The sequence below is a fragment of the Microtus oregoni genome, unplaced genomic scaffold (genome assembly GCF_018167655.1).
Source record: "Microtus oregoni isolate MIOR12 unplaced genomic scaffold, Mior012 000053F_ref0000044, whole genome shotgun sequence".
NCBI classification, from domain to species: Eukaryota; Metazoa; Chordata; class Mammalia; order Rodentia; family Cricetidae; genus Microtus; species Microtus oregoni.
In genome coordinates this window covers 6,523,088-6,540,459 of record NW_024543829.1, presented here as the reverse complement: position 1 = coordinate 6,540,459, position 17,372 = coordinate 6,523,088, and the positions used below count along the sequence as shown (strand labels likewise).

The 17,372-nt window shown below is 41.1% G+C and overlaps 1 protein-coding gene across 4 annotated transcripts in view; it reads left to right on the top strand.

Moving 5' to 3' along the window:
• The window catches only part of Oxr1 (oxidation resistance 1), a 359,076-nt gene that overhangs the window by 164,063 nt on the left and 177,641 nt on the right, over positions 1-17,372 (top strand). For all 4 annotated transcript variants that reach the window (XM_041637773.1, XM_041637779.1, XM_041637775.1 and 1 more), the window contains exon 3: positions 2,232-2,428. In XM_041637773.1, the coding sequence (XP_041493707.1) occupies positions 2,232-2,428 (197 nt within the window). The remainder of the gene's footprint in view (positions 1-2,231; positions 2,429-17,372) is intronic.

Genomic DNA, 17,372 nt, shown 5'->3' with positions numbered 1-17,372 from the left:
TGGGGAGGGAGAGAGACTGCAACAGGTCTTCTGTTGCAGAGTGGGTTATTAAGCGACTGGGGGGGAGGGACGGGTTGCTGGATATGGAGGACCAGGAGAGGGAAGACCTGAAGTCAGCCTGCCTGCTTCCTGGGCCTGCGCGCATTTCGCCTCTTTTTGAATCTTATATAAATGGAATCTTACAATAGCCGCACATCCCTGTTTTCATTGCTATGTAAAATTCCATTTCATCATTGACATGCTTCAATGGCACCTTCAGTTTCTCTGTATTTTAAAGCGTGCTGGTGTGAATATTCTTAGACTTGACTTCTAGTTAACTTATAAAGGCGCTTACCTCCGGGCCCTAGGAGACGTGGAGAGACATTTTTCCAATGTGATCTTGACAGGGTGTCCTCCCACTGAGGCATGGGACTTCAGTAACATCTCATCTCCATGGTTGCAAGTGTTTTGCAATTTAGCCAGTGTCTGAATGTGTTCTGAATGCACTGTGATTTCATTCTGTGCGTCTCAGGAATAACGTTGCTGAGCAAGTATATTTGTCCGTGATTTGGGTAAAGTATTTTCGTGGGTATTAAAATAGCAAAGGTGGTATGAAAATGGAATAATAATCATTTCAGTGATAAATAACCGACCAAAGTTTATTATGCAGCTTTCATTAGTGAAATTGTACTGAAGGAACACGTTCCTCTTCAAGGGTTTTTGTTCTAGTACATTTACTTCAGTCGATGCTTACTGAAGGCAAATTATGACTGGACCCTTTTGCTATATTGCAGGAAGCTACCCTGGCCTGTGTCATTGGAGGCCATCTTTAAACTAGATCCCCGGCACTGAGCAGGTCTCACAGTAGGGCATTAACTAGAACGCAGGGATCTGGAAAACCCGAAATAAATGATGGATGGGAGGGGGGTGAATTACAAGATTATAGGTGTGATAATTATAGTGAGGACAATGGTGGGACTCTCCATAGGGTACTAAATATTTTTTAAATGGCACGTTTGCATTCAGAAGTACCAAGCGCCAATCATAACCTGGGCTTCAGACCTGATCATATCAGCTGTGTGGCTTAAAATATATGACTGGATTTCATTCATTTGCCAGTAACCTGTACAACCCCAAACTGTACATGAGTGAAAGAAAATTGTGATCGTCTTTGACTTTTCACATTGAGCCTTGTCTCCTCTTGAAAACGTAGACGTGAGGCAAACGTTGATAGTTACTGGGCACGTGTGAAGAAATGGCATGAATGCTATAATTATCATTAATGTAATGTAGCAGATTAAGCTAAAAGTCACTACTAGTTAGAGTTGAGGGGATGGGTCTATGGATAGTGCCCTCACCATGCAAGTGTAAGGACCAGAGTAGAGTTCTCCAAACCCTCCGAAAATCCAAATGGGGATGGAGACTCATCTATAATTCTGCAACATGAAAGGCAGGCCTAGGGCAACCCTGAGGCAAGCTGGGAAATGAGAATGGCTGAGCCAATGGGCTCTGTGTTCAGCAAGAATCCTGTCTTAGAACACGCAGCATAGAACAACCAAGGAAGATGGTCATGTCAACCTGCCTTACAGTTGTGCATGGGTGCACATATGCTAGTGCGTACCTGCACAAATACACACACACACACACATACACACACACAACACACATACAAACACACCCCAGACACATAAAGAACAAAAAAAAAGGGATTAATATAATAGCTAAAATAAAGTCATCTTATTGTATTTTGCTGAGCTGCAATTACTTACTTTAACTAAATGTTACTAGAGTACTCCTTTTAGATATAAATGCAATTGATCAAATGCAGGGTTGAGACAGTCTCTTGCTACTTATTCCAAGCTGGCCTTTGGATGATCTCAGGATCCTTCTGTTTTAGCTTCTGAAGTTCCAATTATGAGCATGGCCATCAGTACCAGATCCAATGCATCACTTTCATCTGACCGTCACGTGTTAGTTGGCTATTTCTAAAATAATAGAATCCCTTCGTTACATTACATTTTAATACATCTAATAAGCCTTTCTAAATGATTGGACAGAAGTTTTTTCCTAATTAGTTGAAAGCCTATTTAAATTATTTTAAAATGTTAGAAGGTTTCCAACTTCCAAATAGACCAGGTTCTAGTTTAAGACCAAATGTAACTCTGTGGCTAAAAATAAAGGGTCAAGATGGAAATAATCATGCAGCTGCCTCTAAGTCCATACTCACAGTGCCTGGTGTTCTTCTTCTGCAGGTTGAAGAAAAAGTCCCAGTCCGTGGATATTACCGCACCAGGGTTCAACCCTTTGGGAGGAGCAGGGAAGCAAGCACCACAAGCCAGCAAGGCTCCTGCACCCAAGACTCCCATCATTGAGGAAGAGCAGAACAATTCGGCGAACACCCAGAAGCACCCTTCCAGGAAGACTGAGCTGAAGCGATTCTACACCATCGGTGAGTACAGTTGTCCCGTAAGTGAGCCAGCACCACTGGGGCAGCTTTTGCGGATGCAGGATCTGCATAGTTAAATGATGCCTTGTTGCATAATTGTGTGTCTTTCTGATGGCTTATGTGGATATTTTCTTACATGATCTAAATAAAAATATGGAAGATGGAAAACTACTAAAACCTTTAGCCCAGTTTGGTAAGAAAATGGGCCCAGTGGTCCTCTAGATCTGAACACAAGAAAAACATTACATGTCAACCTTTTACCTTACGTGTTACTGGTTTTATTTGAGCCATCCTCAGCCCACACTGTTCCTGAGTTTGCTTTTGCTCATTTCATTTTTGGGCTTCTCAATCTCTGACCTGGTTCTGTCAGGTTGTAAAATTGGTGGCTGAAGTCAGCCTATAGCTTAGCCACTAAGAAGAGAGAAAGTTATTGTACTCTGGGGAAGAACAAGCTATACTGGAGGACCATTTGGACTTCTCACATTGCAAACTTTGGAGAGAGGGAGTTCAGGCATAATCCTATCGGGAAGTAGTGGGCTGTGAACAGGGCCTTGTTGGTATCGCTTCTATGTCCCCGACAGAATAGTATTCAGGCATTTTCAGCTTTTCTGGAGAGTGTCCCATGATGGGACTAGGTGAGCTGAGCTGAAAACTTCTGTATACCTGTATTTCCAGAGCGTCTTTCAACAGTAGCAGTTGCCAGCACTTCAGGTATATTTGAGATAGTGCGTCATGGCAGGTGATGATAAGTCAGGGAGATAAAGTAGGAAGTGACTGCTTGGTCCTGCATGGTCCTTCATTCAGAAGAATTTGGTCATACTGAGCTGTATAGCAGGAATCGGGCCTTTAGTTCATAAAATTCTGTTAAAGAAGTTGAATATTTCTGGTATCTGCAACCCCACAACCTTAGTATGAGGTGTTTGCCTGGAGACAACGATGTTTTTTCTCAGGTATTTAGACTTCATATCTATACTTTACAACCAGGGAAGTAGGTTTCTAGTTCTAAAATCCAGGGCATGTTCTGGTTTCTTTTGAATTATAGCTTCCTTCAAGCTTGATGTGCCTTGGGTAGGCTTGAAATGCTGGGTGCTGTTTTAGAACTCGCCAGGTGAGACGGCGTCCTCTTGCTTCCTCTTCAAGTCATCCTCCTCTGTCTCCTCACTCTGTTCTGATCAAGGTTTCCAAGGCTGTTTCTTAACAGGGAGCAAACATGGTGTTCTTGTGGGTATCTATCATCAAATACTTTTGATTGACGTAAGACAGTACAGACAGGTGTGTATTTCCACTTTCAAACTTGTGTCTGCATAGTTCCAAAAATCAATCAACCCAAAAAGCCCATAAGGCTTATGTCACTGCCTGTTTGCCAAGATCCTTACCCCTGCTCTTCATCACCTGTGCAACCGCTGTACTTTTCTGATTTATGAACTGGTTAGGATGAGAGAATGTTTTGCCCTCAGGAAATAAAATTCATCTTACAAACCCAATATTCCTTCTAAATAAAACAAGGGAGAGATACTAAAAAATTTGACCATAGTGAATAAAAAGTTTAGACTATGGCAAACACAAGTCTAAAAATTTGAGTATAAACACAGAAAACAAACTGTAGATTATTTATTTATTTATTGTGTACATGGATGTTTGTGCACGTTTACTGGGTGTATATATCTGTGTGTATACATGCTATATGTGTACATGCTTGTGCATGTGTGCATTGGGTGCTCTTCCTTGCGTGTGTACATGTGTGCATTAGGTGTAATTACCTACGTGTGTACACGTGTGTATTGGGTGAGCTTACTTGTGTGTGTACATGCTTGTGCATGTATTTATCTGGTATGCTTACCTGCATGTGTACATGTTGTGCATTTATGCACTTCCCTGTGTGTACATGCTTGTGCATGTGTGTATTGGGTACACTTATCTGTGTGTACATGCATGTGTGTATTGTGTGTTCTTATGCGCATGTTTACATGCATGTGCACATGCTTGTGCATGTGTTTATTGGGTGCACTTACCTGCTTGTGTACATGTGTGTATTAGGTGCACTTACCTGTGTGTGTATATGGCAATCCAGAGGCTGACTTCAAGTATCTTCCTTTCTTGCTACCTTTTGAAACGGAGTCTCAGCAAGACTGACAGCTCAGCATGTCCCCAGGACCTGCTTATTCCAGTCCCCTAAGCACTGGTGTTCCAGGCTTGTGCTGCACATGTGGTTTTCTGTAGGTGCTGGGATCTGAACTCTCATGCCTGCACTGCAAGCATGTCATGCACCCCAGCCATCTCCCCAGCCTCATAGCAATTTTTAATAAATGAATTTGCAACAGTTTGATTTATCATCCATATTAAAGACATGTGCTTGTTGCATTAAAGGGTTTATTTGAACCCTCGAACTTACCGTGTTTGTATAACCTTTTCTCATTTGGCCCTCAAAGTATTATTTTTAATGCTAAAAATATATCGATTATGTAACTGAGTGGTCTTTTCATAAAACAAATCTCTTTCAGTATCCCTTGCTAAAAATAGTGCTAACACAAAACAACCGCATTTTAAAGTTCCATGTGTACTGTGATTCTCTTGGGGAACAGAATAGAGAGCATGAATATATAATTAGAGGGGATTTATTTAGTGGTTTAAAGGCTATGGCCCCACTAGTTCAATAATCATTGTCTTACTGTAAGAAAACCCAGGAATTCAGAAGTTCCTCAGTCTACAAGGCTGGATGTCTCGGCTGGTCTTCAGTAAGTAGGCTCCAGAATCCCAAAGAAGTAGGCTGTAAAGCCACTGAAGGAATGGACTTGCCAGCTCGAGAAAGGGCAAGCAGGCATATATCAAAAGTTTCTTTCTTCCGTTCCCTTCTTAGAGGCTGCCACCGGAAGCTGTAGCCCAGATTTAAGGTGGATCTGTCTACCTCAAAAGACCAGGATTTAAGACACATCCTCCCATCTCTAAAGATTCATTCAAGAAAAGTCCCTCGCAGGTGTACCAGCCACTTGGGTTTTGGTTGATTGTAGATGTAATCAGGTAGACAACTGTAAATAGCTGTCATGTCATGTATTAGTCATTTCATATTCCTGAATAAATGAAGCTCCTACATCCTATCTCACGTGATCCTCAGCAAAACTCCGTCTTTACAGATGACGAATAGTGTCTAAAGGAAGTAAAAGAAGAAGCTCTGAGCCATAGATGACAGACGCTGCAAACAAAATTCACTTAATATTTTGTCACCGGACAGGCTGCCAGCCAGTCTTCACAGGGGTGGGCCAGAGGTGGTGCTAGGGATGACATACTGCAGTGATATTGTAGAAGGTGTCCTAAATAATTAGTGCACACTAATCAATCTGTACACCACCGATCTGCCCTTAGAAAGGTGTCCTTCAGTGTCTCAAGTCAAGATTTACACAGCTGAAATCCCAGGGATCCCTCTGGTGGCACAGTACAGTACTACAACTAGGCTGATCTCTGATCTGTCTGCAGAACGTTCTGTCACTCTATTTAAGTCAAGAAAGACTGTCATTTCAACAAGAGCTGAAACTATTTGAAATCCTGCTTTAGGTTAACTAGGCGTGGAAGTAACTCCCCTAGAACTTGATTTTTGGTCTCAGTTTCCTTTCACAAGTTTTCCTGGAGAGAAAACCTCAAGAAATACAATGTGTCCTCTTTGTGCACCTGCCTGCTTTATGCCCTTAATTAGTCCTAATAAACCATGTTTGCTAAAAGTAACATTGTATCAAAAATTAGTACCACATAAACTTACTTTTATGGAATAACCAGTATTTGAATAGGTATAATTAAAATTCACTTACTTAAAATAGGCAGAGGGAAAGCTACCCTCTGTCTATACGAAACACCTGAATCTTCATTTGAACTTGTAAAAGGTAGAAAGAAGTCACTATCTCAGTACAGTGTCTCAGATAAGAGCTTTTTCTTTCGGCCTTTGTCACCCAGGGTAATCCTGAACCTATGATTTGACTGTTTCATCCAAGTTCAGCAAAAGGAGGGTCTCTGCATTTTTAGCAATCATTCAATGTTCTGTGGGCTCAGCCTTTCCAGTTACACTAAGAGAAATTAATTTTGGTTTTATCTGGAGAATGCATATAAAACTCAAACCTTTCTATTTATGTCTATTTGCTTATGAATCCATTAATTTATTAATTCATTAATAATATACTGAATGTCTGGTATACTCCAAGCCTTATCCAGGTGCTGGCAATATACAAGTAAACAAGGTCTAATTCACTGCCATATGCCCTTATTTCAGCAAGGCAGATGGGCAATGAAAATAGGATCAGATCTTAGCACATAGTCAAGGGGTGATAGCTTTAAAAAAAACAATGAAGCAGACTAATGAAGAAAGGTATAGGTCATTCATAAAAATGTGTTTAAATATTGTGTAATTGTTATGAACAATCTAGCAGATACATTATCTCAGTTCTTATTGAGGAATCAATTAGACTTGTTTCAATTACTGGGTACTGGATGTATTAATAATGGATATTTTCCACAGTTGGTCTTTTATTTTCTTTTCAATAAAATTAATTTATAAAAAGGTTAATGGGATTAATACTTGCAGCATGAAAAGAAAAGAATGAATGTCAATTGAAGGACCTACAAGCTTCCAGTATTGTTTTCAGGGAAAGACACTAGGCTCCTCTTCATTTCTACCAATGAAAGACCAAGGCACGTGGGTTCAGTTGGAGACTAATGAAATTAAATATCCGAGATAATATAACAAATTCCAGAATGTGCTATAGGGATTTTTTTCAAGTATAGCTTTTGTCTGGTTAGAGTAGTATAGATATCACCTTGCGTCTGTAGAAAGGAAACAAACTTAACAAACATTCAATACGATCTTCTCAGTTGACTGCTGATGTGTGGCTCTTCAGTGGTTTTTGTTTGTTTCTTTGATTTTTTTCTCCTCACAAAAGTAGTCAAATTCGTGAAGAGGAACTTGACCTTCCATGTAGACTGAGACTACTCATTTGTTTCCCAGCTGACCAGACCCAAAAATTACACAGAAACTATATTAACACTGCTTGGCCTATTAGTTAAGGCTTCTTATTAACTAACTCTTACATCTTAAATTAACCCCTTACTATTATTTTATACTTTACCACTAGGCTTGTGGTTTACTAGTAAGTTCCCAGGGCATCAGTCTCCTTCAGCAGCTATGTGGTATCTCTCTGACTCTGGCTACTTTCTCTCTATATCTCTGTTAGGATTTCCCACCTGGCTTTACTCTACTAAGTCAGTGGCCAAAACAGTCTATAATAACCAATGGTAATAAAACATAGTCATAGCATACAGAGGTGAATCACACATCACTCCCAAATCCATATTTAAGTTTGACGACCTCACTCATCCTGTCTAAATGACAATACATAGGGCAATTAGGGTCTTCAAACTCAATGTCTTCTATTAGAAAAGGAAATAAATTAGATACTACTGAAAGGGTTGTTTTGTGGTATAAAATATTCTGTATGATATGCTTATAAAATTGTTGAGAACTTATACATTCTCAATAAATGCTAGTGCATTTCTTGCAAGCATTAAGGGTGTAGCCTAATGGAGGTGCCATGGCCCTTCTCTCTTAAAACAAGATTCCTAACTTGATCTATGCAGGGTTTGTTCCTTTTTACCCTGCTGAAAATCATGCAGTGTCTCTCATTCCTAACAAGATGAAGCTGATAATAAAAGTTCTATAGAACTTTTATGTCCTGGCTCTACCTACTTTGCACGTTCCTTAACGATCCCAGCCCTGAAATCCAGGCATGGCAAGTACTTTATAGTATATCATCTCCCAAATGCCACCATGTTATGTGTATTGTGGGCCTGCTGTTTAACTTCCTCCAGTTAGCATGTTGCTATCTTCTCATTTAGCTTCCGGACAGCTTTGAGGATTTAGTCTAAACTTTCCATGTACCTGGCTATTCTTTCTGCAAGGCTGATTAACACAAGCAGGTTTTAAAGGATTTGACAGACGCTGTCAGTATGGGAAGCATCTAACAACTATTCTTTTGATGCACTAAATAACTATGATCCTTCTAAAAGGAAACAAACTATACCATCTCCACTCTATTCCATGCCATTCTCTAGGGTTCCATCCTTAAGAGTTGAGTACTTATTCATGCTCATAGAGTATAAGAAGCATAAGGGAAGAATCTGGGTAGACTGTCCAGTGGTAAACAGCTCACTTTTGATGTGTTTTCAGATCAGGCTCCTGTCTCAAAACTAAAAATAAAATTGTGTAATCGACAGATTTCATTGGGTAGTTTCTCAAGTGCTTATCCTCACTGCTGATGCTAAAACAGATACTAAAGCAAGGACACTTGCAGGCTAGGGAGGTGACTCTGTAATGTGGTTACAAATCGAAGGACCCCAGCTTTCCATTACCCATGTAAAAAGCAAGGCAAGGTGTTATGTGTTTGTAATTCTAGTGCTGGGAAAGCAAAGACACAGGATCCTTGGGGGTACGTCTTAGCCAATCTATCCAAATTGTCATGAAACGACTCTCTCTCAAAAAAAAAAAAAAAAAAAAAACAACAACAACAACAACAAAAAAAAACCAAAGCAAAACAAAAACAAGGCAAATGGCATCTTAGGAATGGTATCTGAGGTTAATTTCCTGCCCCCACACTTATGTGCCTATATACCCACAAATATTTATATACCAGCATATACTCAAACACACATCACACGTACAGTGAGAGAGAGACAGAGACAGAGAGAGAGAGAGAGAGAGAGAGAGAGAGAGAGAGAGAGAGAGAGCTGGTAATTAATGAAACCACACTTCTTTAATTGAAGTGCCTTTTTTTCTCCATTATTTCTTCTCTTATTGCCTCCCATCTCTGTGTCTCCTTCTCTATCTCACTCCTTCTGATTTTCTTTTCTTCTATTCTTTCTTCTTTCCTTTCCTTCACTATTCATGTTAAAATAAGATGGCATTTATATAGTCATGACTTAGTATATTCACTGAATAGATGATATTTTATAAGACTTATTTCTTTAAGTCTTCCTTATTTGTCAAATATTAAACCAGGAACAAAATCCCTGCCCTATCCTTTTTTAAATTTTACCAATCTGTGAAAGTGTAAAGTCTCCAATCTTGTTCTTTCCCCTGCCTTCAGGTTAGAATACCTTCAATAATCCCAGCACAATGAAGACCAGTTGAATGCAAGTGTGTATTTCACTCTCTCTAATCTGCTCATACTCTAAAAAGAGGCTCTGCAGAATCAGGGGCTGCTGGGAGTTCTTGGAAGCTGGAAAAATTAAAGCAGTAATAACTAGTTTTGCAATCCTAAAAGGGGAATATCAAGGCGCATATGTATCTGCCTTTTAATTACAATATAGCAGATATTTAAACATAACATCCCATTTTGGGGATGCTTCTGATTTTAAAGCCAGACATTTTAATTATAAGAACAAAAAAATCAACTCTATTAAGAAAATACTATAACATGATTTTTTTAAAAAAAAAAATTCTATCGCTGTAGGTGACATATACTGCAGACTAAAATTAGGTCACCAGTGAACTGGAACTTTGTCTCCAGGCTGGAAGATTCTTCATGTAAGGCTCAAAGTCCCTGTGATTTAGTTATCAGAAGCATCTTGGCAGACAGGTCACTATCTCGGAGCACAGAAACGGGAAAGGATAGCTGCTCTGAGGGTTCCAATTAAATTATGTTGCTGAGAAAAATGACTTTGTTTTGAGCTGAAGTTGGTTCTGACAGTTTGATGACTTCTTGTGTTTTATGGGTCACAGGAAAGTTAGAGGAAATTATTTCATGACTGAAGTTATTTCTCATCCATAGAAGTCAGAATTCCCTGAAAGGACCGAAATTTTTCACAAATTTCAGAGTATACATATGTAAAAGTTGGCAGGTCAGGTTTGTAAGATGTTGGAAATCCGTGTTGTAGAGGCTCCAAGCTGTGTTGGTGTTCTTGTTCATTTATACATAGACGCTAGGATCAATACAGGTGTAGGAGCCCTTAAGTCAGTGTGTCTGTCCTGAGGCAGTAAAGTAGCCTTGGAGGACATTGAGAAAGGGTATCAGGGCTCTATGGGGATCTTAAGGAAAAGTTTTCCTTCTGGTTAGAATAGACTCTACCCCTGCCTTGGATAAAGTTAGGGTATTCCTATCTGCTCTGAAGATTAGAACATTCTGCACTCATGTTTGCTCCCTAAGAGTTGTCGATCACCTGGCCAAGAGACCATCTCTAGGGAAGACAGATTCACCTAAAGCTATATCAAGGAAGGGGGAGGAGTAGCTATTTCCCGAATGAAGTAATGCTCTTCCCTTCCCAACAACACTACCCAAAGTCCAGCCCCTGGCAGAACTTTAACCCTGGACCACCATGGCCTGCTTGCTTTTCTGAATTATTCAAAAATTATAACTTTTCCTTTTTTCCTCTATCTCCTCTTCTTTTGCTATTGCCCAAGCCTGCTATGGACACTCCAGGCTTTCTCTCAGTGTTTCGCTAAAGCGAACTCCCTTCCATCATGCAACTGCTTGTGTGCCCTATGGCCGCTTGTGTGTCCTAAGGTCGCTTGTGTGCCCTACAGCTGCATGTATGCCCTACAGCCGCTTGTGTGCCCTACAGCTGCATGTATGCCCTACAGCCGCTTGTGTGCCCTACACCTGCATGTGTGCCCTACAGCTGCGTGTGTGCCCTACAGCCGCATGTGTGCCCTACAGCCGCTTGTGTGCCCTACACCTGCATGTGTGCCCTACAGCTGCGTGTGTGCCCTACAGCTGCGTGTGTGCCCTACAGCTGCGTGTGTGCCCTACAGCCACGTGTGTGTGTGCCCTACAGCTGCTTGTGTGCAGTACAGCCACTTGTGTGCCCTACAGCCGCGTGTGTGCCCTACAGCCGCGTGTGTGCCCTACAGCCGCGTGTGTGCCCTACAGCCGCGTGTGTGCCCTACAGCCGCTTGTGTACCCTACAGCCGCGTGTGTGCCCTACAGCCGCGTGTGTGCCCTACAGCCGCTTGTGTGCCCTACAGCCGCTTGTGTGCCCTACAGCCGCGTGTGTGCCCTACAGCCGCGTGTGTGCCCTACAGCCGCGTGTGTGCCCTACAGCCGCGTGTGTGCCCTACAGCCGCGTGTGTGCCCTACAGCCGCGTGTGTGCCCTACAGCCGCGTGTGTGCCCTACAGCCGCGTGTGTGCCCTACAGCCGCGTGTGTGCCCTACAGCCGCTTGTGTGCCCTACACCTGCATGTGTGCCCTACAGCCGCATGTGTGCCCTACAGCCGCATGTGTGCCCTACAGCCGCATGTGTGCCCTACAGCTGCGTGTGTGCCCTACAGCCACGTGTGTGTGTGCCCTACAGCTGCGTGTGTGCCCTACAGCCACGTGTGTGTGTGCCCTACAGCTGCGTGTGTGCCCTACAGCCACGTGTGTGTGTGCCCTACAGCTGCGTGTGTGCCCTACAGCCATGTGTGTGTGTGCCCTACAGCTGCTTGTGTGCCCTACAGCCACATGTGTGTGTGCCCTACAGCTGCTTGTGTGCCCTACAGCCACATGTGTGTGTGCCTCACGGCCGCATGTGTGCTCTATGGCCACTTGTGTGCCGTACAGCCACTTGCTGACTTCCATTACGTACTGATCTCTGAATCTCTAATAAAACTGTCCTTAAGCTTCCTTCTCCAGCCATGTCTAAACTCTATTATTAATGTGATTACAAACCCAAAGAGGGGACCTTGATTTCCCTGGTAACAGGGGGAGCTCTTGATTGGCCTTTTAAGTAATTTTTATTTAGCCTATTTAAAATTTACTTTAAGTCCTGAACTCAAAGAAAAATCTCCAGGACACCTTTAAATTCTAGAATAAACATGAAACCTTTACTTCTTTCAAAGTAAATCAGATTTTTTTAAAAAAAAATCTAACCACTTATGTAAGTTTAATAGCCAAAATTCACTGAGTAGCAGAAAGTACTACAAAGAATGGAAAAAGTTGGTTTGCCGTCTGCAGACTGGCAGCACCTATGGCTCACTATGTCGCCTGTCAACCCTGTTTTCGTGTGGCCACCATCACGTGGGTTCTCTCCATTTGCTTTTTTCATTTTTTGCCTGGGTTCTGTTATTGTACTCTGTCAGAAGCAATCAAGTTAAGATCAGGAAACAGCTTAATCATAGCTGTGATAAGTGGATTAAAGAATGCCAATAACCCTGAGGTTTCTGTCAGCAAATTGTAGTGGCTTTGTGTGCGATTTGGAGCATAATAGTCTTATCACTTATTAAAAACAAATTATACCTGTCAACTTATGTAATGATTTCTAACTGCCTAATTAAGCCTATGTTGGTTTAAATTGTAGAATAATTAAAAAGGCATTGTTCATGGTTGAAAAATAATCATGATTATGTTTGAAATTTGCCAAGTCCCTATTGAAGTAAGTGTTTCAGCACCATCAGCAATCGGAATGTGTCCTCTCTACCCACAGCACTTCCATGAACGCCCTTTTTCACTGAACTCTGGCTACAGAAGAAATGATGAACTCATAAGAAAAGCGTATTATTCTCAACACTTGAGAATAAAATTTATGGCAGTTTGGGGCAGTGAAGTATTTTTCCCAGTATTTCTGTTTGTCATGGTTAGTTTAAAATATCAACTTGATACAGACTTTGAATGAAGAATTATCTAGATCAGGCTGACCTGCTGGCATGTCTTCGGGGATTGTCTTAATTGCATTCATTGAGATGAGATGAATCTGCTGTTTTGAATAATACCGTGTTCTGAGGTTGAGTCCTGGATGGTATATGTGTAGTGAGGGGACGGAGCACAAGATGCCCACATACATTCATTCGTTTCTCTCTTTTCTTGACCATGGATATGATGTGACTAACAGTTTCAAGTTCCTGCCTTGACTTCCATGCAATAATGCGCTTTAACCTGGAGTTCTGATGTAGCACAATTTCTAATTGGTCTTAATAATAAAAACCTGGAGTCAGATATTGGGGATAAAAGCTGAAAGAAGCAGATCAACCAGTCACTAGTTCTTACTTCTATGAAATCCTTAGACCAAATGAGCAATCCTGTCTCTACAAGTCTTCAGACTGAATGCCATCTCTACAAAACCTCAGACCGAATCCTGAGCCCCTGTCTCCTCCCACTTCATATTCCTTTCTCCACTCAGCCATATCCCTTCCACGCTCCACATCCCGAGTGCTGGGATTAAAGTGTTTGCTACCACTGCCTGGCTTCTATGGCTAACTAGTGTGTGGCTGGCTCTGCACCCTGATCTTCAGGCAAGCTTTATTTGTTAAAGCACAAAGTATCACCACAGTGACCCAAATAATGCCTTTCTCTCCCGAGGTTCTTTACATTGGGATATTTTATTATAATAACAGGAATCAAAATTAGCACACTAGTTTTTAAAGAGTATAGGTTTTAAGAAACTTCAAGGTATTATATTTATGTTCCAAAAAGAAAACTATGTCTGGTGCTGGAGAGATGGCTCAGTGGTTAAGAGCACTGGCTGCTCTTCCAGAGGTTGTGAGTTCAATTCCCAGTAACCACATGGTGGCTCACAACCATCTGTAATGAGATCTGGTGCCCTCTTCTTGCGTGGGCATACCTGGAGGCAGAATGTAGTATACTAAATCTTTAAAAAGAAAAGAAAAGAAAACTATGTCTTACTTTCTGTTACTATCAAGAGACACCATGACCAAGGCAACTCTTATTAAAGAAAGCACTTAATTGGGAGCTTGCTTACAGTTTCAGATGGTGAGTCCATGGTCATCATGGCATCCATGGTCAGCATGGCAGGAACTAGACAGTCATAATACTAGAGCTTTCCATTCTGATGTGTGGGCAGCAGGCAGAGAAAGAAATAGACACTGGGCATGGTGTAAGCTCTTGAAACCTCAGAGGCCACACCCTATACCCCACCACAATGTACTTTCTTCCACAGTGCCACACCCACTTCATCAAGGCCACACCTCCTAGTCCTTCTCAAACAGTTCCACTAAATGGGAACCAGACATTCAACTATATGAGCCTATGGGGGTCATTCTCACTCAAACTGCTACAGTTTCCTTAAAAAAAAAAGTTCTAAATCATTTCTAAAAATATTTCATTACATATAAAATAATTTAGTATTTATGTTCTTCCATGAAATTTTTGTCGTGTTCATAATTATAATCCATAATATAACCTAGGAAAATAGAAAACCTAGGACATTTGGGAGAAAAATGTTCTACTATTGTTCCCTCCAATATTTTTTTATAGTGACTAAGAAGAAATTTATTAATCTGAGTTAGCCTCACTGGAACATTGGCACACACAGCATCAAACTCTGAGCATTCATAAATAACATGGCTTCCCGGAGTCATGAAGACATATTGCATGGGTGTTCCCACACATCACACATAAAAAATGAGGTGATGTACCGGGAAGGCCATGCAGCTATGATGTTATTGCTGTTATCATGGTTGTATCTATTGCATCTTTGCTAGGTGGAGCTGCACACCTGACCGAAAAAGACAAGATCTCCTGAGTAAATTGGGAGCATGGGGATCATGGTAGAGGGTAGAAGGCGGTGGGGGGTGGGGGGGAGGAGAGCAGAGAAAAATACATAGCTCAATAAAAACAATAAGAAATAAAAATATTAGGTTCTGATGACTCTTCCAGTCCACCTGAAAACTTTTTATCTGTTTTCACAATAAAAATGACCTGTGTTAGTATTTATTTGTCTTTGAGACAGAGTCTCATTATGTAGACTGGGCTAATGTGAAGCTTGCTATGTAGACCAGGCTACCCTTGAACTCACAGAAATCTGGCTGCTTCTGCTTCACAGGAGCTGGGATTAAAAATGTATGGCATGGCTCTCCAACATTTTTTAAAATGTTTTATTTTATTAATTATTATTAGTATGTGTATGTAATGTGGGGTCAGAAGACAGCTTTTGAGATCCTGTTTTCTCTCTACCATGGGTTCTGAGAACTGAACTCGGGTTTTCAGGTTTGGAAGACAATTACTTTCACTTGCTGAGCCATATGCCCAGTCCTCTCCAAGGTTTTGAACCTAATTTTACTACAATTAATAACTTTGCATTATTCATCTGAAGATATAAAGAACAGCTTTATAGTAAAAATACCTAACAAAAATTTAATCTGTTGAGTTTAACGTCATATTCTCTATTGATCTGTTCTCATATATGTTTGAAAATGAAATATTGTTTACCTATTGGGTGGGTAGATCTTCAGGCATTTCTATGAGTGTTCCTTGAGTGACTAATGCTCTAATTTCTTCAGAGTCCAGCCAAAATGACAATGGCCAAGCCATAGTCAAAGCCTTGGCTTCCTGTTCTCTCAGTTCTCTTTGGCCGTTCATCTGGGAAGCCTTTCCTGCAAATTCCACATATGTCTGTATTTTATTGCTTTGTATGGCTTTTATTTGTGCTCATAGACAATCTTGGATGAACAAGATGAATAGGAAGAAAGGAAACAGGATATCTGGCATGTTGAGAATCTGGTCACAGCGTGAGTTTCTTCAATAAGAAGTCATCGTCGAGCAAGCAGGGAGGATGGTTTGCAACCAGTTCTCCAGTGAGAAATTTAAAAATGATGCTGTGGCCATTTGAGTCCCTAGAATTCCTAAAATTCTGATTCTTTTTTAAGTTCCTTCTACTTTAATTTAATTTAAATTTACTTTTAACTGACCATAAAAATATTACATATACGATGCATCTAGTTTATAAGTATCTTCCTAAAAATATTAAAAACACAGTGTGTTGTGTATACGGATAGCACTGCATCAGTATGGGAGTAAGAATATGTAGGATCTCTGGCTTGCTGCACTTTAGCATTCCTGCTTGCTACACAGACTTGGGGAATTTATTTTGTTGCTTAAATTTTAATACATATTGGTAGAGAAACCATTGATTTCCTCTCATGGTTCCTTGATCTATAAGGAGCAAAACACATCGCTGTTACTGTATTGGAGATAAAATATCTTAAGTGCTCTCAGAGTTGAACTTTGTAGCTATATTTTTAGATCATCTTACAAATGAGTTCAAAACAGGTTCCTCTACAAATAGGTCGTTTGCATCTCAAGGTCTTTTCAAGTGTTATTTCAGTAGAGTCAAGAGCACACTGTAACATGTGCTGTAAGAGCAAAGTTCCAGGTATGCTACCTGGACACGTAACAACCTGTTTTAACAACTCTTCAAGTTGGGTATGGTGACATACCCTTGTGATCCTGTACTTCCAAGGCTGAGACCTTAGGATTGTGAGTTCAAGGCTAGTCTTGGAAACGTAGCAAGCACTGTCAAAAAACAAAACACCCTAAAAAGCCCTCAAATTTGTGATCTTTTTTATTTGAGAAACACTCTTGAAAACAGTGTGTCATGGGGACTAAGATTGGGTTAGACTACTAGATGCTTTACATAAGATAGAGAGGAGCATAGACAATGATGCCCCATCTCTAAATTCTCATGTTTATTTTTGACTTTGCCTCAACATAAACATATTCAAGCCTCAATTCAGCAGTGGTTTTTTTTTTCTTTTTTTTTTCTTTTTAATAATTTTTTTTATTAAGAAAAGAAGAAAAAAAACATAAACAAAAAACAAGTTTCCACCTCCTCCCAGCCTCCCATTTCCCTCCCCCTCCTCCCACCCTTCTCCCCCTCCTCCCACCCTTCTACCCCTCCCCCCACTCCTCTCCCCCTCCCTCTCCAGTCCACAGAGCAGTCCAGGTTCCCTGCCCTGTGGTAAGTCCTAGGTCCTCCCCCCTCCGTCCATATCTAGGAAGGTAAACATCCAAACTGGCTAGGCTTCCACAAAGCCAGCACATTAAGTAGGATCAAAACCCCGTGCCATTGTCCTTGGCGTCTCATCAGCCCTCATTGTTCGCCATGTTCAGAGAGTCCGGTTTTATCCCATGCTTTTTTGGTCACAGTCCAGCTGGCCTTGGTGAGCTCCCAGTAGATCAGCTCCACTGTCTCAGTGGGTGG